General features: G+C 34.1%; 1 protein-coding gene across 2 annotated transcripts in view; it reads left to right on the top strand.

The window, feature by feature from the left end:
- Positions 1-25,310, top strand: part of SLC35F4 (solute carrier family 35 member F4) — a 312,021-nt gene extending 286,711 nt beyond the window's left edge. For both annotated transcript variants that reach the window (XM_001369008.4, XM_007472947.3), the window contains exons 4-8: positions 1,516-1,735; positions 12,379-12,504; positions 14,773-14,965; positions 23,868-23,957; positions 24,862-25,310. In XM_001369008.4, coding sequence (XP_001369045.1) covers positions 1,516-1,735; positions 12,379-12,504; positions 14,773-14,965; positions 23,868-23,957; positions 24,862-25,103 — 871 coding nt within the window. In that variant the 3' untranslated portion in view covers positions 25,104-25,310. The remainder of the gene's footprint in view (positions 1-1,515; positions 1,736-12,378; positions 12,505-14,772; positions 14,966-23,867; positions 23,958-24,861) is intronic.
- Positions 25,311-26,054: the final 744 nt, after the last annotated feature.

Genomic DNA, 26,054 nt, shown 5'->3' with positions numbered 1-26,054 from the left:
ATCATTGGAAACCACTTTGGTTCTAAGAATATGCTTCCTGTCTGTTGACCTTCCGAGGAAAATGAAGTCTCTGACAAATTTCTAAATCCAAATTTAATCTTCCCCAGTAGTTCATTGGAACTCCAAACATGTTTCTCTGTTTTGAGCTACCAGGAATATCGGGTTTGGGGGAGCAGTGTCATGCTAAGAGAGAGAGGAGATAGAGGGATGATGAGAAATTTTTTACAATGAAACTTCCTATTTCAATGTAATATTGGCTTTCAAATGGATTTCCTTTTATGTTAATGGACATCTTTATATCTGAAAATACTGTACATGAATTATTTAATCACTCCTTACCATCTCCCTTTGAGGTAAGTCAGTTTATATATATGTTCCTTCAGAAATAATTGCTAGAATAAATAATAATAAAGGCCATATGAGAAATAATATTATTACTAAGAGTATCAATCAGGAAATATAACTTACTCAATGTTTTAAACACAGCAAAATTTTCTTAGTTATAATTTGACTCTGTTTACAAAATTTGTATTTATATACATACCAGTTTTACCATTTTGAACGAACTGACTACTAAACATAGCCAAACTTCAGTTCAGTTGTGAATTCAGCCAGAAATCAGGCAAATACACCATTTAAGTAAATTAAATAAAAAAAAAATTCATTTAATCAACCCAAAATATATATTGTAACATCTAAAATTCTATTTGACTCCCAGAAATTGGACAATTTGTGTTTCCTCATTTGTCTATTTCTAAGATGATCTATATCTAAAAGATATGGAATGTTTAGGATTTATCATTGTCTCTCTACCAAGAAAAATTATTTCAGCTCCACTGGTACAAACACACCCACAAACTCCCCCCCCCCCTACATAACATAAAGAAAAGTTACTGTCTCCTGGGATTATAAAACCTCTTCTCTTTGTGTGGTATACTGACAGTGATGATGCTTTGGACATCAATTGTCTTTTATCCACAACATAAAGGTTCATTAAATGACCTGCAGAATGAAGATTCTGTTTAAATTTCCTCTTTGTACTATTCTTTGAGTATAAAAGAAGAAAAGCTTCCTCTTGTTCTCCCAGTGCAAAAAGCAAAACAAAACAAAAACAAAAAAGCTAAGAAACTACCAGTTTCCATAATTCTCTGCCCTTCTTTGATATGGCATAGAAAAATGCTATGGTGGATGTTAAGTGACTGCACCTTTGATTTCAAGAGCATATCTAGGAATGGACACCGTTGGTTCTGTACCACAGGGACCTAATGCTCTTTTTACCATGTAAGTCTGTATATTATCTGTGACTTGCAAGATGGAGAATGGGGTGCAACAAGTTTCCAAGATAAAGAATTGATCTTCTGCATGTGTGTGTGTGCATGCATATATACATGTATCTCCCCCTGGCCCAGGGAGGTTCTGTCATGAATGTTTGAACTCTAAAATATTTTGTGATTCCTTACTCAAGGAAACATGAAGGCAAATTCTATTTGAATATTAACCTCTTTTCTCTCCTAGGGAATGCAGTCGGATTTTTGGTGAAGACGGGTTGACGTTGAAGCTCTTTCTTAAAAGGACTGCTCCCTTTTCTATCCTATGGACTTTGACTAATTACCTGTATTTACTGGCTTTAAAGAAACTGACAGCCACAGATGTCTCTGCCCTATTCTGTTGTAACAAAGCATTTGTCTTCTTACTTTCTTGGATTGTGCTGAAAGACAGGTTCATGGGAGTAAGGGTAATGATATACGTGATTTTCAAACATGCTACTTTTCTTAATTGTGAATTGATAATATCATACATAAGATCATAGATTTAGGACCTAAAAAGTTATAAAAGTTTGCCTAGCCTTAACTACTTCATTTTACAGATGAGGAACTGAGTTTTGGATAGAATAAGTGATTTCCAGTGCTTAGCATAGTGCCCAACACATATGGAAGGTGTTTAATAAATATTTATTGAACAGAATCATACAGTTAGTAAATGGCAGAGGTCAGATTTCAACACAGGGTTTCTGTCTCTAAAATGAGAACTCTTTCCACTATAACATTCTGCCTTTCATTCTAGCCCATATTTTTTTTATGAATACAAAATCTATTTTTGAACATGCAACAGGCATCCCAGGCCATTGCGATATGAAGTGAGGCAAACATGTTGTACAGATATCATTAAGAACTTGCATAATTTCAACAAACTTTCTCTTTTCTTCCTCTTATCACTACTACCTTAAAGCATGTTATGGTATCTATTTCCAAATCAACCACCTTCTGCTATTTAGCAAATAGACCTTTTTTGAAAAAAATTGTTTTTAATGGTTCCATCCGACGTTCGATTCTTGTCTTTTAAAAGGGTCCAAAAAAATCCTTAATTAGACACATTTAAGATTACACTTAGCTTTTTGAAGCCACAGAACAATTCTTCCCATTTGTAACCTTGGAAATGGCTTTCATGAATATTAGTGCAAACAGATAAGATTACAAAATATCAATGCAACACAAATAAAAAAAAACAATCGATACAAAAATCAATGGTAAGAACATGCAGACATTCCAAGTTTTTATATTTCCTGTGTAATATTGACAATGAAACAAAAAAAGAAACAACTTATAATTTTAAAAATAGAACTTCAGTTCTGACTTTTTTTGAAGTTATTTTGTGAATTAAAAAATGTACTCAGTAAAATTTATTTGCCTTTGGGTCACAAATGCATTTCTTAAATGGTGACAAATTTTGGAAATTCCAGAAGCCAGTATGCAACTAAAACTTTCTTTACATTTCTTAGCCTGGTGATCATATATATGTACTTATAGTGTTCCCAGGGTAATAAAAGCAATGAACAGTATCCCTCCAGAGAATGGAGGTAATTCAGAGAAACAAGAAAGGAGTATGCTCTTCTCAAGAAAAAATTATATGGAGTTTGTAGCAAGGAAAGACAAAAGTATTCAGCAAGTGTTGCAATTTATAGAGTTGGATCAGGTTGGCAATTTCTGTAGAGTCCTTGCTCCTTTTACCTTTCCCTCCCTTTAGGTAGTGTGAATAATATTAGGACATTATAAATGTTTGTATTTGGAAGAGATTATAACTATACTAAATGCTTTTTTCAGTCATTTGGGCACATAACACCTTTGACCCTTTATTACAAACTCTGGGTTTATTCAAGACCAGTTTTGGGAAGTGTCTCCAGAAATCTTTGGCTCACTCCAAGTTTCCTCTGGAAATCTTAGAATATAATTCTCTGTTGCATTTCCCTCTCTTCTTGCAACTATTTTAGGTAATAATATATATCAGAAACAGGGTAGCTTTTGTTTTACTGCACAAAAAATTCATAAAACATATAGAAGAATCATAGTAGCTCACACACAATAAATTCAATTCTGCTCTCTTTTACAATGAGTTCCACCTTTCCCCTAGATTCCTATGGAAGCTTCCATCCAGTCCTACAGTACTATCTTACTATCTTTCCCATTGGCAGAGAAAGGGACTTATAGCTGCTAAAGCAATAACATTCTAGGAGGTTTCTCCTTCATCCCAGGGAAACTTCAGTTGTTTCAGGCTTGTCCAACTCTTTGGGACCCCATCAGGGGTTTTTGGCAAAGGTATTAGAGCACTTTGCCATTTCCTTCTCAAACTCATTTTACTGATAAGGAAACCAAGGCATACAGGGTTAAATGACTTGTGCAGTTTCGTAGCTAGCAAGTTTCTAAAGCCAGATTTGAACTCAAGAAAATGAGTCTTTCTGCCTTCATGTCTGGAACTCTGTCTTTTACACTAGATATGGAAAATGGTCACTTAGTCTCTAATTAAAAACCTCTGGTCAATGGGATCCCACTACCTCCTGGATCAACTAAGCAGCTCTAATTATTGGATAGCTCTGAAACATAGTATACCCTTAATAAATGCTTATTAATTAGTTCATTATAGAATTTTCTCTTATAGCAAGCCCAAATCTGCCTATTTGTAACTTGTTAACCCCCTGGTTCCTAGTTTTTCCTTCTGGGACCAAACACAGTGAATCTAATCTGAGGCAACTCGGGGGTTCATAACATTCAGAATTGGAATAGAACCAAGTTCAAATCCAGCCTCAGATAATAACTTCATGACCCTAGGCAGAATATTTAACATGTTTGCATTATTTCCCAGAGTTTTGGGGAGGATCAAATGAGATAATAATTATAAAGCACTTGGCACAGAGCCTGACCTATAGTAGGCACTGTAAAACATTAGATATTATTATTATTAATCTCTTTTCCACATGACAAGGAAACAGGCATTTACATATTACCTATTATGTGACAGGTACTATGTTAAACACGTTACAACCATTATCTATTTTGTGATATATAAATATTAGAAAACAGCTATGAGGAGTCTGTGAAAAAGGTCTTTTGACTGGTTACCTGTACAACCCAGCCAAGTCATTTAAGCTCTTTGGACCTCAGTTTCCTCAAATAAGTAAAATGAGGGGGGGAACGGGAAGATGGATTGGATTTGATGACCTCGAAAGGCTTTTCCATCTCTAAATCTACATTCCTATAATTGTATAATATAATAAATATCCCATATTTTAAAATATAAAATATTTTTATTTATTTATTTTTATTTTTATTTATTTAAAAATATAAAAATATAAAATAAAATTTAAAAATCCCATATTTAAAAAAATAATAAAAATCCCAATCAGTCTTTGCAAGTGATATTTATACTAAATAAGTGGCAAATGTTCTTTAAAGAAAAGCATTAATTCCAGAGAGTAATCATATGAATCAATTAATAATGACCAGTAGGGGGAAAATTCATAGTACATGATTTTTCTAGTAGCTAATCTTAGAAATAGGACTCAAATGGATCCAGGCTGAATCCATTTGTGTACTCAGTTGCAAAAGAGATTCCTTTCCACCAATGAATCTTTGACCAATGGTAGGTTTATCCCATGTAGACATAATGGAATCTTTGCTTCCTTCTATAGAAAATTGAAAAGGAGTAAGAGGGGCTTTAAGGAGCTTTATGAGTATTTCCAGCATGATAAGAAGTATGGTTTATATTACATAATATAAACCATTAGCTTTCCCTGTGAGAAAATAGCTATGATGTAATGAAGAATTTTTACAATTATAGAAACAAATTCATAATCCCTCACAGACAAGAAATATCATATTAAAAGAGAGTCATGTTATCTGAGATATGCTAGACAAAAAAATAATCACACAGAGACATGTAAGTAGTTGGACATAGGGAAATGAATGAAGTTGGGAGCTAGGAATGCGAACCTCAACTTTGCTACTTTCTGGTCTGTAGCCAAGTTGTTTAACCTTTCTAGGATTTGGTTTCTAGATGGTAATGTGTTTAGAGTTAATGACAAAACTGCTGATAGAAGTCAGATATTGTTTAGCTGTCAGAAGTTGCTTCATTTCTTGCTGTGAATATTAAATAGTGTCATATTCCAGAAAAATGTCAAAGTGAAATTTTAATGATGCTCATAATCAGGCCATGGGTGTCTGAGAAGTTTCAAAACACATTCAGCATTTTGTCTTTTGACAACATCAGCATTTCTTTCCCTCTGGAGACCTCCTGAGAACATGTATAATTAGGTCATTTGAGATATTAAAGAAGGAGAAATACAGTACCAACAACATAAATACATCTATTACTTGTCTCCAGAATCTATAAATAATGTCGAAGCATTGCTCCTCCAGAATCTACCTAGTTAGACTGCTTTCTTCCAGCTACTGGATTTGTCTTCAGACATTTGGCTGGAAAGCATATTTTTGGTTCGAACTACAGCTCCAGTTGTTGAGAAACAGATGGCTAGCCATTATCCTCATTTGATTCATTCCAAGGGAGTCAAGAAAGATAGTCAAGCCCACTTGTTATATTTGTAATGCCAGAACAGACTCATGGGCAAAATTGAGGGGCTCTGTTGTGATAGTAGTAGCAAACATAGATTTCATACAATAATGTAGTTTTTCAGAAAGCAATTATCACACACAATAAATCTAAAAATTTATAGTAATTAATTTGTGACTACAAACTATGAATATAAATTTGAAAAACGAAGTATGACACATTTAGCTTTCTGTTGGGAAAAGTAAGTCACTTTAACATACTCATGAATATTTTTCATGTTCAAAGAGTGTTTTTGAATAGTAATTGGAGCCTATTTAGAAAGGTCCATGAAAATTAGCAAACTTTATGGAAATTCAAATTTGACAAACATTTCACTTGCTGTATGCTAGCTGTACTCTATACTTTAACTGGAATTTTTCAAATTCATGGTGACCAGAGATATGGCTTAATAAAATATTGATCTCTGAGATGAATAGGCTTTGTTTCACATTCTGCTGCCAGTTCCACTTTGTTGGAAATTGGGTTTAAAATGTAAAAATCAAAACTTTTCTTGTACATTTAGTGCCTCTTCCTAAGCCTTTTACTACTGCTGAAAATTTTCCTCTGGCATCCCAAACATTTCCTTTTTCCACACAGGGAAACAATTATACATAACTAATAGTAATGGGAGTAGTAGTAGTAGTAGCTAGCATTAATATAGTGTTTTAAAGGTTTGCATAGGACTTCATAATTATTTTTTTTATATTTTATTTGATCATTTCCAAGCATTATTCATTAAAGACATAGATCATTTTCTTTTCCTCCCCCCCCCCCCAGCCAATGCGTAAATCCACTGGGCATTACATGTTTTCTTGATTTGAACCCATTGCTATGTTGATAATATTTGCATTAGAGTGTTCATTTAGAGTCTCTCCTCTGTCATGTCCCCTCAACCACTGTAGTCAGGCAGTTGCTTTTCCTCGGTGTTTCCACTCCCATAGTTTATCCTTTGCTTATGAATAGTGTCTTTTTCTCCTGGATCCCTGCAAATTGGACTTCATAATTATTATCTCATTTGATCCTTACAACTCTGGGAGGTACTATTATTATAATCCCCATTTTACAAATAAGGAAAATGAGACAGAGGTTAAGTACCTTGTCCAGTATCACATAGCTAGTAAATGTCTGAGACAAAATTTGAACCCAAGTCCTCCTAACTCCAAGCCCTCTATCTACTGTGCTACCTCATTGCCTTTAATAATTCAACAAATATCAACTTTCTTTTTTTTTAAACTCTTACCTTCAGTCTTAGAATCAATACTATGCATTGGTTCCAAGACAGAAAAGTAGTAAGGGCTAGGCAGTGGGGTTAATTGACTTGTCCAGGGTCACACAGCTATTAAGTGTCTGAGGCCAGATTTCAACCCAGGACCTCCCATCTCTAGGTCTGGCTCTCAATCCACTGAGGCACCCAGCTGCCCCCTAAATATCAACTTTCTTAAAGAAATTTAGTATATAAATATGTATATTTCTAGTTCAGCATCCATATCTTTTCTAATCACCAGTGGAGATAATGATGATTCCACAAAATGCAATTGTTTGGTATTAGCTCTAGGTGAGATATGGAGCAACTCAGAGACTAACATTGGCTACCTTGAGTATTAGAGCTGAACATATTTTTGATGATTATCCCGTATCTCAATGCACTAATACATAGTTAATATATATTAATACAAAATACGATCTGGAGAGTGATTGCAAGCAGGATTTTGAAAAAAAAATACATTCTTTTTGATTTGAGCTATTTATTGTTCAAGTTCAACTGGAGACTTGGGATTAATTTCTCTCTCCCTGTTTATTATATTTGGGTAATTGGTTCAACTTATGATATTATTAGTGTGAGTGCTATGTTTTTCCCTGCAGATTGACACCCTGCCATCCCATGTGATTTTTGTCCATGTCCTTTTTAAAAAAAAAACTTGCCTTCCATCTTAGAATCAATATTGAGTATTGGTTCTACGGCAGAAGAGTGGTAAGGGCTAGGCAATGCGGGTAAAGTGACTTGCCCAGGGTCACACAGCTAGTAAGTGTCTGAGGCCAAATTTGAACCCAGGATCTCCCATCTTTGGGCCTGACTTTGAATCCACTGAACCACCCAGCTGCCCCTTCCATGTCCTTTTTTGATACTCCATAGAAGATCACTGACATGCTGAAAAACTCCTGTTAAAATTATTTACCCATCCATCCATCCATTCATGTCTGTCCCTCTGTCTATCTGTCTATCTTGAGGGTGTCACTTAATATGGAGCTATCACATCTATCATCTCAAATCTCACTATACAACTGACACACCTTTTTCCTCATCATACATATCTTTGATAATGTCATTTGTGTCACTTCTTGTATACCAGGCTACATGCCTTTGGGTTATCGGTAATTTTGTTCTTTCTTTTTATTTTATTTTTAAAAACCTTTGTCTTCCATCTTAGAATCAATTCTACACATTGGTTCTAAGGCAGAAGAGCAATGAGAAATAGGCAATGGGGATTGAGGGACTTGTAAGTGTCTGAGGCCAGATTTGAACCCAGGACTTCCTGTCTCTGAGCCTGGCACTGACCACTGAGCAACTTGACTGACCCCAGAGTTGGTAATGAGAGTTTGAGAGAAGTACAATTTTGGTCTTGTGGCTTTCAGGCTCAAGAGAAAAGACATGCTATTCTAGATTCTCTTTGAAGAGAAGACCTTGAAGAGAAAGACTCTGAAAAAGAAACCAATATGTAGAGAAATCGGCACCTTGATCATGTCTCTAGTCCCCAAAGTACCTCCATTATACTCCTGTAGCAGCAGCAAGTACTTTAGAATAATTAAAAACACAGGGCTATTTCCCAGCTACTAATAATAGCTAGCATTTACATGGGCTTTAAGATTTATAAAGTTTTACAAATATGATTCCATTTTATCCTCATAACATCATAACATTTCATCCCTATTTTACAGTTGAGGAAATTGAGGCAGGTAGTTGAGTGACACAGCTAGTAAGTGTCTGAGTCCAGATTTAAATTCAGGTCTTTACTCTAGGTTCAGTTCTCTACCCACTCTTCTACATAGCTGCTAATTTCCTAGGGCTCCCTGCCCCCCCCCCCAGTTGACCTGAATTAAAATATAGTTTCAGACACGTATTAGCTGTGTGATTCTGAGCAAATCACTCTATCTGCCTCATATTCCTCCTCTTTAAAATGAGGCTAATTATAGCACCTACCTTTCCAGAGTAATTGTGAGAATAAAGTGAAATAATATTTGTAAAGTACTTTGTAAATTTTAAAGCACTATGTAAATACTATAGATATAAATTTAGTTAATTATGTTATATTTACAATCACATAAATTTACATTATATTTTATATGCCTGATATTTATTAAAATACTTTATGGATAAATGCTAATAATAATTATTTCTATAAAAAGCTATATAGATGAGCGCCTAAACCAATTCTTGTCCATAATATTCAAGTTAAGAACTTCATATATATAGAATCAAAGTTTTTATGAATCTGAAAGAGATAGTTCTATATTCCTCCACCATCCCCAATCAGAATCAATTTACTTTCCTTCATGAAAAATAATTAGATTCAAAATTCATGAAATCTACATCCTACACTGTGGTTAATCTCAGAGTGTTTTAATTGTATGTTTTACAGTCTGCACTGATCAAGCAAAGCAATGCTTTGCAATTAGTTAATGCACTTTCAGTCATCTGAAATTAAGATCATTAAGTATTTATAGGTGAGAGTTTCTCAAATTAGTCACATTAGCCTTGCTCCCCTTCAAGATCTGGTTTGCAAGAGAATTCATCAAAATTATTTTTTATTAGAGTCTGATCAGTAGAAATAGATCTCTCAGATACTTCTATGAATTGAATGAAAATGTGATAAATGAGATAATGCCACGTAACAGTATCACCTATAAATTTCTGCACATGAAGTTAAGAGAACTTTTTCTCAGTGTTTTTTTTTTAAATCAGTTTATAGCACTCTCATATCCTCTGAAGTAAAAAAAATACTATTCTCCACTAAACCAATAAAGACTATTGGTGTAATTGATATGTTAACTGGCCCAAACCCATGTCTTTGGGGCATATGAACTGTGATTATAATGGAAATCTTTAAGGAAATCAACATACTTTTCATTTTAAATTGCCATAAAGCTGATAAGATTTTGCTCATTTTCAATTCATGTCCTGAGGAAACTCAAAATAGAATCAGAATTGACATAGATATATATATTCACATTATCTCATGAACAATTTCCAAAGTAAGGGATGCCATATCTGGTTATGGTAGATAGGCATTATGTATAAATTATGTTCCTTTACAGGGTTCTATAGCCCATTTGCCCTTGTTGCCCATGGTCCCTAGAAATACTGTAATGATTTTGATATGAGATATCAGATTAATTTTGTAAGGATCATAAGGAATCAATACAATGATTTCTTAATTCCACTTTGGATATAACCATTCATCTATCTGATCAAAATAAATGTGGGAGGGAGAGTTCAAGAGGAAAGGATATTGATTTAATTTTTTTCCTTCTGACTTTACCTTCTTTGAAAGAAATTAAAAAAAAAATAAATGTATACACAGTTGCTTAACTAATTTGCCATGTTTTCAAGACTATATTGGCCCACAGGTTGAGGGAAAATATTTGATACCTTGACATAGGGTTGTCCCTCATAATCCATTAAAATCCTTATTTGAAGGAGGATCTAGGTGATTCAGTGAATAGAGAGCCAGGTCTAGATACAGGTCCCAGGTTAAAATATGGCCCCAGACACTTCCTAGCTGTGTAACTCTAAGCAACTTAACTGCCATTGCCTAATCCTACTGCTCTTCTGCCTTGAAACCAATACTAAAAAAGTAGGGTTTTTTTATATCCCCATTTGAGCTAAAAATCCCCAAATCTAAAGAGATGACAATGTTTTTTAGATTTTCCAAATTTACTACATTCAGGTAACCTCCTAACTATATTTGTCTCTGAGCTTAATTGTTTTTGGAAAATTTCCTCGACACTTCATTATATGTGTTAAGTTCTATTTATTCTGCATAGTTTGAACTCTAATATAATTAGAACACATCTAGTGACTTAAGGGTACATGATTCAATCAATGTGAGAAATTCCTCATATCAAAGAGGAATTATATATCCTTCTGATAATATCTTATGAAGACAAATTTTCATTTCTGACATGACTCAGAATAAGTGCCTTTTGATCTTTGTTTCCAAGGAATATTGTTTGAAAATGACCAAATAAAATAATGTTTAAATTGAAAAAAAAAAGAATAAGCGCCTTTTGCCATGTGCTTTTCCTGTTCTTCATATACAATACTTAGCACGAATCTACAATAAGACCCAACATATGGTTTCCTTGTGTTCATTTAACAAAGATCTTTTCTTCTGCACCAGTCTCATGAAAGTCTATATTTATGTGGATATAAAACTACATTTGTTATAATAACTCCTCAATAGTATCCAATAGAGAATATGGGAATTGCATTTATGGCAATATTATTCACAGAAGTAGCTGTAATAAGGTAATACTCAGAAATTAAGTTGAAAAAACCATCAACCAGCATACAAGCTTTCTTTAAGCTGCTCATGTTTGTTTGTTTGTTTTTGCCAAAGTTAGTTTGGGAATTTTATTGTCATAAGTCTTTCTAGGTTAGTATCCCAGAAGCATAACTTGATCTAAGAAAAAAGAGTGTCAATAAATTTACTATAATATCAAGTTGATTGATGCCAAATGATTTTACCAGAGACGAAAATAGGCTGGAAGTAATTTGTTTTTAAAATAATTTCTTTAAAAGTTATTATTAACCAGGGGCATTGTGAGGCTCAAATGGGATAATGGCTGCAGAACACTTTGCAAACTATAAATCACTACATGAATTATATTTATTATAATAATATCATTATTCAGTTACCAGACCTCCAGGCTAGTGAATGCTTTGCTCCCTGAGCCTTCCACTTCATTCCTGCTGAGCTCAAACAATGTTTATAGAGAAACCTAGGGATGTAGGTATAAATTTTTACTATGTAAATATAAACATATACATTTTTAAGTTTAATCTGCATTAACACTTTCTTAAGTCTAAACAATCAATAAAACAATAAATTGTTTCCTGCTTTGTAGCATTGTCAATTTCTGGGGTGTAACTGAAAAATTTAACAGTCGACTCCCACAAGTTGTTTTAGAGCTGGTCCCAGCACATCCTTGATGTCAACCTATGGTAAATCTGGCTAAAAGAACAAAATGAGGTACTCATTTGATGAGAAAAAAGCCCAGGCCCATCATTACTTCCTTGGATTTTTGTGAACATGCACATGTCTCTTGTTATCATGGGCTCTTTCTTTGACAATCATCCCTTGCTGGCTGGGTATTTAGAAGTTATTTATGAGACCTTTGACAACTTTCATGTTATCCCAAGGGACAAATGGATTGTGATATTCTTGCTATGAGACAAAGTGGTACCCAACTTTCCTGCCTTCGTTTTTCATTTGGCAGATAGTTGCTGCAATAATGGCAATCACAGGCATCGTGATGATGGCGTATGCAGACAATTTTCATGCTGATTCAATCATAGGAGTGGCATTTGCTGTTGGATCTGCATCTACTTCTGCTTTGTACAAGGTATGTGATGAGCTTTATTTGTTAAGGTAAAATAAATTTTAAGAAGTACAAAATCACAGGTAGGAAAATATAAGGAGAGACAAGGCAGAAAGGAAAAAGGATTTATATAGTGCATATAATATGTCAGGCACTGTGCTAAATTCTTATATATATATATATATATATATATATATATATATATATATATATATATATATATATATAATCTTTTTTGATCCTGCACATATTTCACTGGGATTGGAATCTTCTAGATGAGAAATCTCCCTTTGCCAACACAAGTTGGTTTCCTAATTTATTTCTTCTTTCTTCTCTTCTTCTTTCTCCTTATCTTTTTTCTTCCCTTTCTCTTGCCTTGCTTCCTCCTTTCCCCCCTCCCTCTTTCTCTCTTTGTATCTCTTTCCCTCTCTCCCCTTTCTTTTTTTCTTTCATTCTTTTTATTGGAGAGACATGAGAGGAGCAATATCTACCATATAGTTTTAGAGTTTCCTAGAGCACTCAGAGATCAAGTGACTTGCCTAGAGTCCTACAGACAAACAGTATGTTTGAAGCAGAAGTACAGCCTAGGTCTTCCTGACTCTGAGCCCAGTTTTCTATCCACTATAACACATATGGGTGGACCTCATTTTGCTATTTCATTTTGCATTTTTAGCAGGAAATTAAGATACTTATAGGAACCCTTATCTTCAAATAGATTGCAAATAGATTAATCAAATCTTGCAAATAGATTAATGCCTCTGGCCTCAGAGATTCATATGAGTCCTATGACTTTATTCATTCACATTAAAGTGTGCCATGTACGTTAAATATTAACAAAAGTGACACAAACATAGAAATAAAGGGAATATCCATCAGCTAGGGAATGATTGAAACAAGCCATGGAATCAGTAAGGATTGGATTCATCGTTTTGCTTTGACACCTGTAGGTTATGTGATTATGAGCAAGTCATTTAATCTTTCAGTGCATTCAGTCAATTCTAATGTTCTAAGTTATATTTCCTATTTTGATGAAATCACATCTATACCAAAACAAACAAAAAAGTATCAGTATATGATATAATACACAAAATTTTATTTCTGCCCCAACTGAAGTAAAAACAAATAAGCATCAGTACAATTCTCTAATGATCATTACAGGATTAATATTAAAAGGTAGGGAAACTGAGGAAATAGGACCACTAAACACATGTGGTATGGATCCCCATAAATTTTGATCTGTGACTCCAGGAAAGTTACTTAGTCAGATGATAATATTTATTAATTATGTTCCAGACACTAAGCATTGGGAATTGAAATATGAAATATAAAAATACTCTTTGTCCTCAAGGAAATTAGAGTATAATGAGAGAAGACAATATATGAAAGAAAGGTGATAGTATGTGTGGTGGTGGGGCAGAGGAAGGTACCTTTAAGAGAACATTATTGAAAAGTTAAAAGGATTGCAGCTGGGGGTAAAGGGAAATGAAGAGATGGTTGACCTCGATGCCTTTTCTCTATGTCACAGAACTGATAATATTCAGGAAAAAAAATAAAAAAACAATTCTAAAGTTAAATATAATATTTTGAAGGCATATTGAGCTATTTAGGAGATAAATGGCATATATATATATATATATGTATATATATATATATACAAGGTATCAATATTATTTCTCTGGACAACATAGGACAACATAATGACAGGGTTCCTGTGTAAAATGTAGTTTTCAACCTATGTCAAAACAAGGATGAAGTAAGTGACTGTCATGTGCTTCCAAGGGAAGAGTCAGTGACCTCTCAAGTTGTAATTGAAAATAGAAGATTTTGTACACTTTTATTGATCACTCAAACTATCAATCACTTTTTGGAGAATTCATGGTGGTAACTAATATCCTACCTGTTCAAGTAGAAAATTCTATAATATGTTCTCTCTTATGTAAATAATGTGCCACATTTTACATTTCATTCTGGATAGGCCTTAGAAATTTGACTAACCAAACATTTATTAAAGGAAAGAGGAAAGAGATGGGAATAAGAATTTATTAAATATCTATTACAGGTTAGGCACTGTACTAAATGATTTACAAATATTATCTTATTGCCCCTACTGTGAGCAAGTAGAGAGATGAAAATAGATTCTGTGCTCAAGAAGCTTACACTCTAAAAAGGAAACATAAAGATACTCAAAACTGGAAACTTTGATCCCTTGGGTTGGTATGTTAGCTTTCTAATCCAGCAAGTACTTTGACTCCAGTAAGCCTGGTTGCTGAGCAATGCTTTCTCTCCTTTTAGGTTTTATTTAAGATGTTTCTTGGAAGTGCCAACTTTGGTGAAGCGGCACACTTTTTTTCCACCGTAGGTTTCTTCAATTTAATCTTCATCTCATTCACACCAATTGTCCTATATTTTACCAAAGTGGAGCACTGGTCATCTTTCTCAGCCCTACCCTGGGGCTGCCTCTGCGGAATGGCAGGGCTGTGGCTTGGTAAGTAAGTAATGAAGGTTTTTAACATCACTTAGTAGACTAAGTGTACCTTGAAAAAAGTTACCATTTAAGTTGTTGACAAGAGTGTTTAATCTATTCAGTTTCTTAAATACTACCATACCAAAGCCTTGGAGTTTTAAAAGAACTTTTCATCTAATTATTCCAAAAAATTTACAATGAGAGGTTTGGGAGAGAGGTTTTGCTAGTTCTGATTTTCAGGAGGGAAAATATGTGAATTGAGAACTAAATGACATTCAATGACATTCAAGTATTTCTTGGAAAAAAAGTCTGAGCAATAATTGAATAACTATCTAGGACTTAATTCAGATTTTCTTAAAGGCAGCATGTATAGTAGAAAAATGAGTGGAGTTGTGATCAGATCCAAACATTCTAGAGAGCAATTTGGAACTGGGTGTTACCTTAAAGTTGGTTTAATTTGTATGATTCTAATCAGGAGTGACAGTACATTTTTTTCATGACTGTTGTTGGCTTTGATTTCTTCATCTCAAAACTGCCTGTTCATGCCTTTTGACTATTTACCAATTTAGGAATGATTTATATTTTTATAAATTTGACTTAGTTCTCTTTATATTTGAGAAATAAAACCTTTATCAGAGATACTTGCTGAAAATTCCCTCCACCAGCTTTCTGTTTTCCTTCCAATCTTAGTGGCATTGGTTTTATTTGCATAAAAAATTTAATTTAATGTAATCAAAATTATCCATTTTACATCCTGTCTTTTGTTTGGTCTTAAATTCTTCCCTTATTCATAGATATGACAGGTAAACTATTTCATGTTCTTATAGGTAAACTATTTCATACTCCCCTAATTTACTTATGGGATCACTCTTTATGTCTAAATAATTTACCCATGTTGACTGGATCTTGGTATATGGTATGAAATGTTGGTATTTGTCCAGTCTCTGCCATAAAATGTTTTTTCTAATTTTCCCAATAATTTTTTTCCAATTAGTGAGTTCTTTCCCCAAAAGCTTAGATCTTTTGATTTATCAAGTACTGTATTACTATTGTGATTTGTTATGAGTTGTGTGCCTAATCTATTCCACTGATCCACCACTCTATTTCTTAGCCAGTACCATTGTTTTGATTATTACTGCTTTGTAATACAGTTTGAGGTCTGATACACCTTCCTTTGCCTTTGGGGGGGGGGGGGGGCTTCACCATTTTTTATTGATTCCCTTGATATTTTTGACATCTTGTTTTTCCATATGAATTTTATTATTTTTTCAGATCAATAAGATAATTTTGGGTACTTTGATTGGTCTCTGAATAAGTAGATTAATTTAGGTAAAATTGACGATTTTATTATATTATTTGACCTATCCATGAGCAATTAGGTTTTTTCCCATAGTTCAGATCTGAATTTACTTGTGTGAAAAGTGTTTCTTATGGTTCCTGGGTTTGTCTTGGAAGACTCCCAAGTGTTTTATATTATCTATCATAAGCTCAAATGGAATTTTTTTCTATCTCTTGGTCCTGGACTTTGTTAGTAACATAGAAATGATGATTTATTTTATATCCTGCATCTTTGCTGAAGTTTTAATTATTTCAACTAATTTTTAGTTCATTCTCAAGGATTCTGTAAATAGATATCTACAAAGAGTGATAGTTTTGTTTCTTCATTGCCCATTTTAATTCCTATAATTTCTTTTCTTGTCACTAGCTAGCATTTCTAGTAAAAACATGAATAATAGTTCTGATAATGGGCAACCTTATTTCACCCATGATCTTCTTGGGATATTTCTAGCTTGTTCCCATTATAGATAATTCTTACAGATTATTTTAGATAGATAATCCTTATCATTTAAGGGAAAGCTCCATTTATTCTTGTGCTCTCTAGTGTTTTCAATAGAAATAGATGTACTTTGTCAAAAAGCTTTTTCTGCGTCTATTCAGATAATCATAAGGTTTCTGTTGGTTTCATCATTGTTGGCTTTCCTAATATTGAATAAGCCCTAGATTCTTGGTGTAATTCTCACCTGGTCAAAATGAATGATCCTTGTTATGTATTGTTATAATTTCTTTGCTAGTATTTTTTTTTAATTTTTGTATTATTTTGTATTATTTTATTTAAATTTTTGTATGAATTTTTGCACTAATATTCATTAGGGAAATTATTCCATAATTTTCTTTCTCTTTCTTTTGCTTTTCCTGGTTTAGTCATCTCCACCATATTTGTGTCATAAAAGGAATTTGTTAGAATTCCTTCTTTGCCATTTTTTCCAAATGGTTATATTGTATTGGGATTAATTGTTCTTTAAATGTTTGGTAGAATTTATTTCCAAATTCATCTGGCCATAAATAATTTTTCCTTGGAGAATTTATTGATGGTTTGATAAATTTCTTCATCTAAGGTGGAATTGTTTAAGCATTCTTTCTGTTTAAGCATTCCATCCTCTTCTGTTAATCTGGGCAGTTTATATTTTTGTAAATCTTTATCCATTTCACTTAGATTGTCCAAATTATTGACATATAATTGGGTAAAATAACTCCTAACAATTTCTTTAATTTCCTCTTCATTGGTGGTAAATTTAGCCTTTTCATTTTTAATATTTGTAATTTGATTTCCTCTCCTTTTAAAAATCAAGTTAACCAATGGTTTATTTATTTTGTTACATAAAACCAGCTTTTAGCTTTATTTGTCAGTTCAATTGTTTTCTTCCTTGTAGTTTTTTTCTCTCCTAATTCTGAAAGGAGAAAGTTGAGGTTTTCCACTAATATAGTTTTACTATTTATTTCCTCTATTTTTCCTCTCTTCCTCTATTTCCTCCATAATTAGTATTGATTCTAAAATAGAAAGTAACGATCTCTTTAAAAAAGACTTGATAGACACACTCAACCTCTTTCCATTTACTTTAATTTAATAACAATATAGATACTCTGCTTCCTTTCCTTTCCCCCAATTTCCTTTCTTTGTTTTATTATATTCTAAAATGTACTTTTCTTAACTTATTTTTTTCTTGCTAAATACTTCCTTCTTTGCCTCTCTTTGAGTTTTTATTTTGAGTTGTTTACTCTTTTTTTTAACCATTTCCTTCCATCTTAAAATCAGTACTGTGTATTGGTTCTAAGGCAGAAGAGTGGTAATGTCTAGGCAATGGTGATTAAGTTACTTGCTCAGGGTTACAATGCTAGGAAGTTTCTGAGGACAGATTTGAACACAGGACCTTCTGACTTTTGGCCTGGTTTTCAATCCACTGAGCCACCTAGCTGCCCCCTTAGATATTTACTCAAATCTTTTCCTCCTTCAGTTCTCCTTTTCTTTTTCAGTTCAAGATTTTTTGACTTATCTTCAAATTTCCCAAAATTTCTCCTCTAAATTCAGTCTCTGGTCTTTACTGTGAATCCAAAATCCTCAAAATTTCCTTTATAATGTTGTCCTTTTCTCCACTCCTGATCCTCCTCCTATAACATTCTTTCACAGAAGCCGGAGTAGAATGTAGATGCAAAGATTGTTCCTCACATTTTCCTTAATTTTTGCTGAATTACTGCCCCACAAATTCAATCTCTGTTTTGCAAAAATCTGCACTCTTTGAAATCACCTTCACAAATTCCTTCTCCTTATCCTACATAAGTCCTTCTCTCTTTTCCTGGACCCTTTCTCCTTACTTTTCCCCACAAAAGCCACAATTAACTCTTTCAGCCCTGATTTCAAATTCCAGAAATTATGTAAATAATGTTCAGCAAGACTCTTCACCTTTCTGTTTTTTCTTCTTCCATAAAATATTGAGCTTGTATTAGATGACAGCTAATATTTTTTCTAGCTCTAAATCTATCATTTTTTGAATCCATGATAGAATATGGCTTGTATGTTTAATATGTGCATATATAAAAGAGAGGTGAGCCTGGAAGCTTAAGAAAAGGAAAAAAATATAGGGAAAGGAAAGTGAAAAGGTCAAAACATAACAGGAGAGAGAGTTGTATCTCATATACGACATGATGGGTAGGAAACTAATGAAATTTAAGATAAATTTGGGAATGAATAAACATGAAAGAATTCTATTGGGGGCAGCTAGGTGGATACTTCCTAGCTGTGTGACCCTGGGCAATTTACTTATTTTTTAATTGAATTTAATTCTTAATTTTTAATTTACTTACCAGTTGCCTAGCCCTCACCACTATCCTACCTTAGAACCACTCTTAGAATTGATTCTATGACAAAAGTAAGGGATTAAAAAAAAAGAATTCTTTTACTGTTATTACCTAAGCTGCCTGCCCTGTGATCTAAACAGCCTACCTTTAAGAGCCATGTAAAATGACTGTGTACTATATTATCTAAGAGATGAACCTTTATGTATTTCCTTACTGAATGAGGCCTCGACTCCACTGGGAAATGGGCAGTTCTGAATCTTGACTTGGGAACACGAGAGGTATCTTATTGCTGGAAAGTGATATTGCCTTAAATATGTTTTCAAATGTAGGAATGTTGGAGTGAACAAGGGCTCCATAGATGATACGTGGTGAGCCAATAACAAGAAAGATATAGTGGCCATAGACAAAGCATGTGCTCAGTAAATACTTGTGGCATTTAACTGAATTGATTTGAATTATAGGAGAAGCCATATAAATTGATTGGAACATGCTATTGATGAGAGCAAAAGCCTATAGGAAAATAATTATAATTTAGATATTTAAATTTTATTTAATTTTACTTAAGTTTTATGATAATTTCTATTAATGAAGAAATTATATATAGTTAACTTTATTAGTTTATTTATATTTATGTTTACATATTTATAGGCAGATAGTTGGCACTAAGTCTAGAGTCAGGAAGACTTCAGAAGTCTCCAAAAGAGAATCCAGCTTCAAATACTTACTAGCTGTGTCACCATGGATGAGTCACTCAACTCTTGTTTATCCCAGTTTCTTCATCTATAAAATGGGGATAAGATTAATATCTGCCCCCTAGAGTTGTTGTGAGGATGAAATGGGATAATATCTATATAGTACATGGCACATAGTGAGTGCTATATAAATGTTAGCTATTATTATTATTACTAGTTGAATATCCTTGGACAAGTTATTTAAGCTCTTGCTGCCTCACTTTCCTTATCTATAAAATGGAGAAAATGACACTACCAACTACCAGGTTTGTTATGAGGATCAAATAAGATGATAACAGGGAAGCACTTAGCACAGTGCCTGACAAATAGTAAGTCATATAAAAGTGTTAGCTATAATAATTATTTATAATTTATCATTTATATAATAATATAATAATAATTTTTATTATTAATTTATTATCTTGGGCAAGTCACCTAACTGCCTGTTGACTTTTTTGGCTTATCCCCAATTTTCTCCAAATTTCTCCTTCACTAACTCCGTCTCTGGTCTTTATTGTGAATCCAATCAAAGACTAGTCAAAAGACTAACACCTGTTTGCCTCAGTTTCTTCATCTTTACAACAGAGATAATAGTAGCACCTGCCTTGTATTGTTCTTGTGAGGATAAAAATAAGGTAATATTTATAAAATATTTTGTAAACTTCAAAGCATCATATGAATGCTATCTATTATTATTCTACTGGAAATCGGGTTCTAAGTTCATCATTCCTAATTACAGAAAGGACCGGAGGGTGAGAGAAAGACAGAGAGAAGGGGGGGGGGGAGGGAGAGAGAGGGGGAGAGAGAGAGGAGGGAGGGAGAGAGGGGGAAAGGTAGAGGGAGATGGAGAGGGAGGAGGAGAGGGAGGAGGAGGAGGAGGAAGACAAAGCATGGGAAGAAAAGAAAAAAGAAAAGATTTTAAAAAGCAGTGACCTCCAAAATGGGAGTTGTAATCAATCCTGGGTGGCTATAACTTGAACCCACTGGAACAAAGGCATGAATCCAAGGGATCTGTTGTTTGACAAAGGATGCATAATCTAATTGGAGGATGGGGATATAGGACTCAATCCATCCTCCCCTTGATAACCAAACAAAGAATTTGTCTCCTAAACAATCACACTGACCTTTATCTCCCAACATTTCCCCAATATTCCCCTCCCTGCACTCTGCAAGCTACCTAATCTCCCTTCTTCTGAGATGACTTTAAGCCCTCATTTCCAAAACAGTTATAATTTAACTATTACTTGAGCACCTACAGTAGAAATTGTGAAGTTAGAGAAAATCTTACCTTTCCAGTACACCTATCTACTATCCCCTCCCCCAGATCATCTGACAGATGTGGTAGACATCCCCAGGAGAACACTTTCTGAAGACTCTTTTGTTCCAAATCCAAATAAGAATTCTCTTCCCCCTCTTCATTTTGGATTAAATAGGATTAATTTTTATAGGATGAGCAGGTATAGATGGATTGTATTACCTTATTTCTTCACCTAAACCAATCCCTCTTCTGACTTCCCTATTTTAATGACACCATTATCTCTAGCATGTTTCCTTCTTTACCAACTATTGCTGGAAAACTGCCAGATATTTTCATTTCTCTCTCCACATCTTTTGCATCCATCCCCTTCTCTACATTCACACTTTAACCACTCATAATGCAGGTCCCCCTCTTTGGATTCTTTCAGCAGTTTCCTAATTGTTCTTCCCTTGAGCCTCATTCTTCTCCAATTCTATGGTTCACATTATCACAAAAATGATTTTCCTAAATCAGAGGTCTGACCCCACAATTGATTATTTGACATAACTCCAATGCCTTCCTATTGATTCCAATATAAAATATTATTTTTATCTCATTTAAATCTATTTCCTGCAAGTTTTGTAATTTGTATTATTAGTAGTACATTAGCAAATGGATATGATTTATAAATAAATTTACAGATATGGGGTAGTGCATGCTCAAAAGTTTTACTAATAGAAGCATTTGATTTAAAAAATTTAGAGTTATAATGTTCCTGTTTGTGGAAGACATGTATCAAATCTCAGACTATTACAGAGCTTTCTCAATAAGATCCATAAACATAAAAGAGCTCAATAAAACTAACCAAAGAAGAAAATAAAATTCAAGTCAACAGAGAAATGCCTCATCCTGATAGCAATTGTACCTATTGTCTATATAATCTTGGACAAACACCATAGATAGATGGCGAACCAAACCCTGACTAGAATATGGAAAAGAAAGCAATTTAAAATGCATTTGAGAAGTTACAAACATATTACTTGGGAAGACCCTGTTTCTACTTAAAATTTTTTTATTTAAGTATTTTTCTATGGTTACATGATCCTGTGTCTATTTCAAACAAAATCTTCTTAATAACACTATTCTTCTAGTGCTCCTATATGACTGCAAGTCATGGAATACCACACTGTCTGAGGAATCAAAGTTGTGACAGCCTAAAGAACAATGGAGAGAGAGGCAATGGACATAAATGAATAACAGCACATTGTTAAGGTTGAATTACATGCAAAAATTGGAACAAAATATTCAACAAAAAGATGCGACTGGAAATTGTTTCCAATATTTTCCAAATATATATTATTTATATAAAGATGTTTGCATGTTGTCTCCACCATTATACTGTGAGCTCCTTGAGAGCAAGCATTGTTTTCCCCCCCTCTCTTCGTATCCTCAGTGCTTGACCCAATGCTTGGAACATAGTAAATGCTTGTTGGCTTCATTTCAGTTGGAAGGAAGGTGGGCTAGTTAATTTGTGAGAGCAAAGTATAACAGGTAGAAAATCTCATTTCATTGTTGCCCTGGTAATGCCGAGAACATTGTTGTTCAGTTATGTACAACTTTTCTTGACCTCATTTTGGATTTTCTTGGCAAAAATAATGAAGTAGTTTCCCAAATTCATTTTACAAATGAGGACACTGAGGCAAATAGGGCCAAGTGACTTGGTCAGTGTCACACAGCTATCCCAGAGGTCAGATTTGAACTCAAGTCTTCCTGACTTGAGACTTGATACTCTGTCTAGTTGCCTCTGTATTTAACTACTTTGCATATATTTGTATCTCTTCACATATTTATGCTGTATATATTTATATATTACTTATCTACCCCATTAGAATGTGAGTTCTCTTTTTTTTTTTAAACCCTTACCTTCCATCTTGGAGTCAATACTGTGTATTGGCTCCAAGGCAGAAGAGTAGTAAGGGCTAGGCAATGGGGGTCAAGTGACTTGCCCAGGGTCACAGAGCTGGGAAGTGTCTGAGGCCAGATTTGAACCTAAGACCTCCCATCTCTAGATGTGAGTTCTCTTTAACCACTACTAGACCTCTAAATTACAGAGATTAAAGAAAGTTAAAAAAAAATTTATGTACTAAAATATTCATAGTAACCCTTTTCTTGGCAAATAAAAATCGGAAACTAAGGAAGTATCTTCCTGTTAGGGAATAGCTAAACAAATTGTAGTAAATGAATGTAATGAAGAGAAGTAATTTGCCTCGAAAAAGATGTGTGATGATTGTCTATTGATCACAATAACATAAAATTCTTTTGAATACTTAGATGGTAAGAGGAAGTGAGTAATTAGAAGAAATATTTGGAGAGTTAGGGTTAAGAAAGAAATTTGGAGAACATATAGATAAATAAAAATTATATTCATAATTCAAGAAGAGTTATAGTTACAAGAGCAGACATAAGAGATAGGACCAGAAACAAAAATGGCAGCCATCCCAAAATTTAGATAACAAAAGGCTGGCTGAAGTTAAGAACAATATTTTTTATGAGGCATGTTCAGTGATGTTGGCTTTGATCTGTGATGTCCTTGGTATGGAAACTCCTGACTGTCCAAATCAGCAACTGATCTGTAATGTAGGGAGAGTGGTCCAGGCTTTGCCAATGGTATGTATAAATTTGAAACTTGGTCTTCCTGATAGTATGATTGGCCTTCTAACTACTTCACCATGTTGTCCTATATAAAGTTTTAATCTTGGGCAAAGAACCCAAAAAACCAATTTCCTTTCATTCACTCTATCCTCTTCTAATTCTATTATAGCATTTAACATCCTGGTCAATGTTGGAGTTGTGCTGACATACCCAATCCTCATCTCCATTGGCACAGTGCTCAGTGTTCCTGGCAATGCAGGTACCCTTTGATATTTTGTAAGCTTTTATAATGACAATTTTATGTACTTATTTTGTACACAGAAGTGTTTGCTTCATAATGGTGGATTGTGTGCCTTTGCATTGGGAAATGTTTAAGTATTCTGGAGGTGGCAGACAATAATCCCAAAAAAGCCCAATTTTTATAACTAGGATCAGTGTTGTTGCTTGTGATGCTTTTCTTTTGAAATTAAATGGCAAATGTATTGTTTTTGCTTCATGTAATCTCCTTGAAAAACAAAAATGATGGTATTTACAGTACAATATCCTACTGAAGCAAAATTTATTAGAGCAAACAAATGCAACAAATTAAGTAAAGTTCTGTGGTTCTTCCTCATTCTACCAAAGGGTGAAAATAGTCTCCATGAAAGGCTCATCCATCACCCAGCCTAGCTGCTGATGAATATTCATTTATTCATTAAGCAATTTTGTTGTACATCTAATATGCACAAGGCATTGTGTCAAGCACTGGGGGAGATGTATAGACCAATAAAATGGGATTCCAAAGCTCAAGGAACTTACAGGCTAAAAGAGGAAATGATGTGTACAAATTAACATAACAAGTAGGAAGTAGCTTAAGAGGGTAATAATCAAGTACAATAGGAGTACTGTGGAAGAACTCATATAATGATGGAAGCCCTCGGGGAAGTTATATTTGACCTGAGCATTAAAGAAAATGTAAAATTCAGAGAGGCATATGGGAGTAGAGAGAGGAAACAACATTAGAAACCATGAACTTTGTATTTGGGATGCTGGGTAATGGTAGGGGACAAACCAGCTTTAGGTATTCCAGAAATCCTGGGAAAGAAATAATCCAGACCTTATTCAATTCAGTTTAAGAAACACACACCCACAACAGGCTATTTCTTGGTTTTTCTCTCCTATAGCTGTGGATCTCCTGAAACAGGAGGTGATATTCAATGTTGTCCGCCTGGCTGCCACCATTATCATTTGCATCGGGTTCCTGTTGATGTTGTTGCCTGAAGAGTGGGATGAAATCACTCTGAGATTCATCAATAGCCTGAAGGAAAAGAAAAGTGAAGAACGTGTAGATGATATGGCTGAGTCCAGTGTGCATTTAAGAAGCAGGAGCAGAGCCAATGGCACAGTGTCTATACCACTTGCTTAAAGAAGTGGTAAACTTTGGGATGCACGTGGATGTATATTCTGTGAATATAATTTTCTCACTACTTGTATGCTCAAATGACAGTATTAACCTTGAATTGGAATGAATCACAAGTGAAGTGACGCTAATAATAAAAGTTTACATTTATACACTTATCAAGATACAAGTGTAAATAACCTTGATTTTTTTATTAAAACATTTTCATCCTTGTTCTTTTTCTTCCTTTTCTTTTCTCCTTCTTATTTTACTCACGAAATTCTCTAAGAGTGTAAGAATTTATTAACTCTAGGTTCAATTCAGACCTTATTTACATATTGAAGCTTTGACTGTAGTATGATCTGCTTTCTCATTAATAGGAGCTTCCAGCAAGTTGGGAAGGGAAATGGATTGACCTTGTAGATGCCTTCTGGTCTGCTTTGTGTTGCCATCCTCCTTAGCAATTTGAGAGAGTACTGATTCCGACACTCAAGAATGAAATAGAAGTGACATGATTGAGGGATCATGTTTTGACTGTGATCAAATTGGCTAAATTCCTAGAACCTTAGATTTGAGAGAAACCTCCAACATCATCTAGATCTCCACATTCCTGAAGTAAACCTCACTACAAAATCCTTGTCAAATAGCCATTGCATGGCTATGGGAACACCCCTAGTGAGAAGGAACTAGGCAGCCCATTTTATTGTATTTAGCTCTAATTGGTGGAAAGTTCTTTTTTATATTGGGCTAAAATTGTCCTCCTTGAAATTTCTATACGTGAGTCTACTTCTGTGCACTGACACTACAGAATAGCTCTGACACCTTTTCCAGATTACAGCCCTAAACAAGATTTCTTTTTTTAATTGGAAAAAAATAATTAATTAATTTAAAATATTTTTTCATGGCTACATCACTCATGTTCTTTCACTTTCCTCTTCCCCCCTCTCTCCCAGTAGCCAATGCACAATACCACTGGAT

This window comes from Monodelphis domestica, chromosome 1 (assembly GCF_027887165.1).
Source record: "Monodelphis domestica isolate mMonDom1 chromosome 1, mMonDom1.pri, whole genome shotgun sequence".
NCBI classification, from domain to species: Eukaryota; Metazoa; Chordata; class Mammalia; order Didelphimorphia; family Didelphidae; genus Monodelphis; species Monodelphis domestica.
Note: the sequence above shows the minus strand (reverse complement) of the source record. Positions and strands in the feature narration are given on the sequence as shown.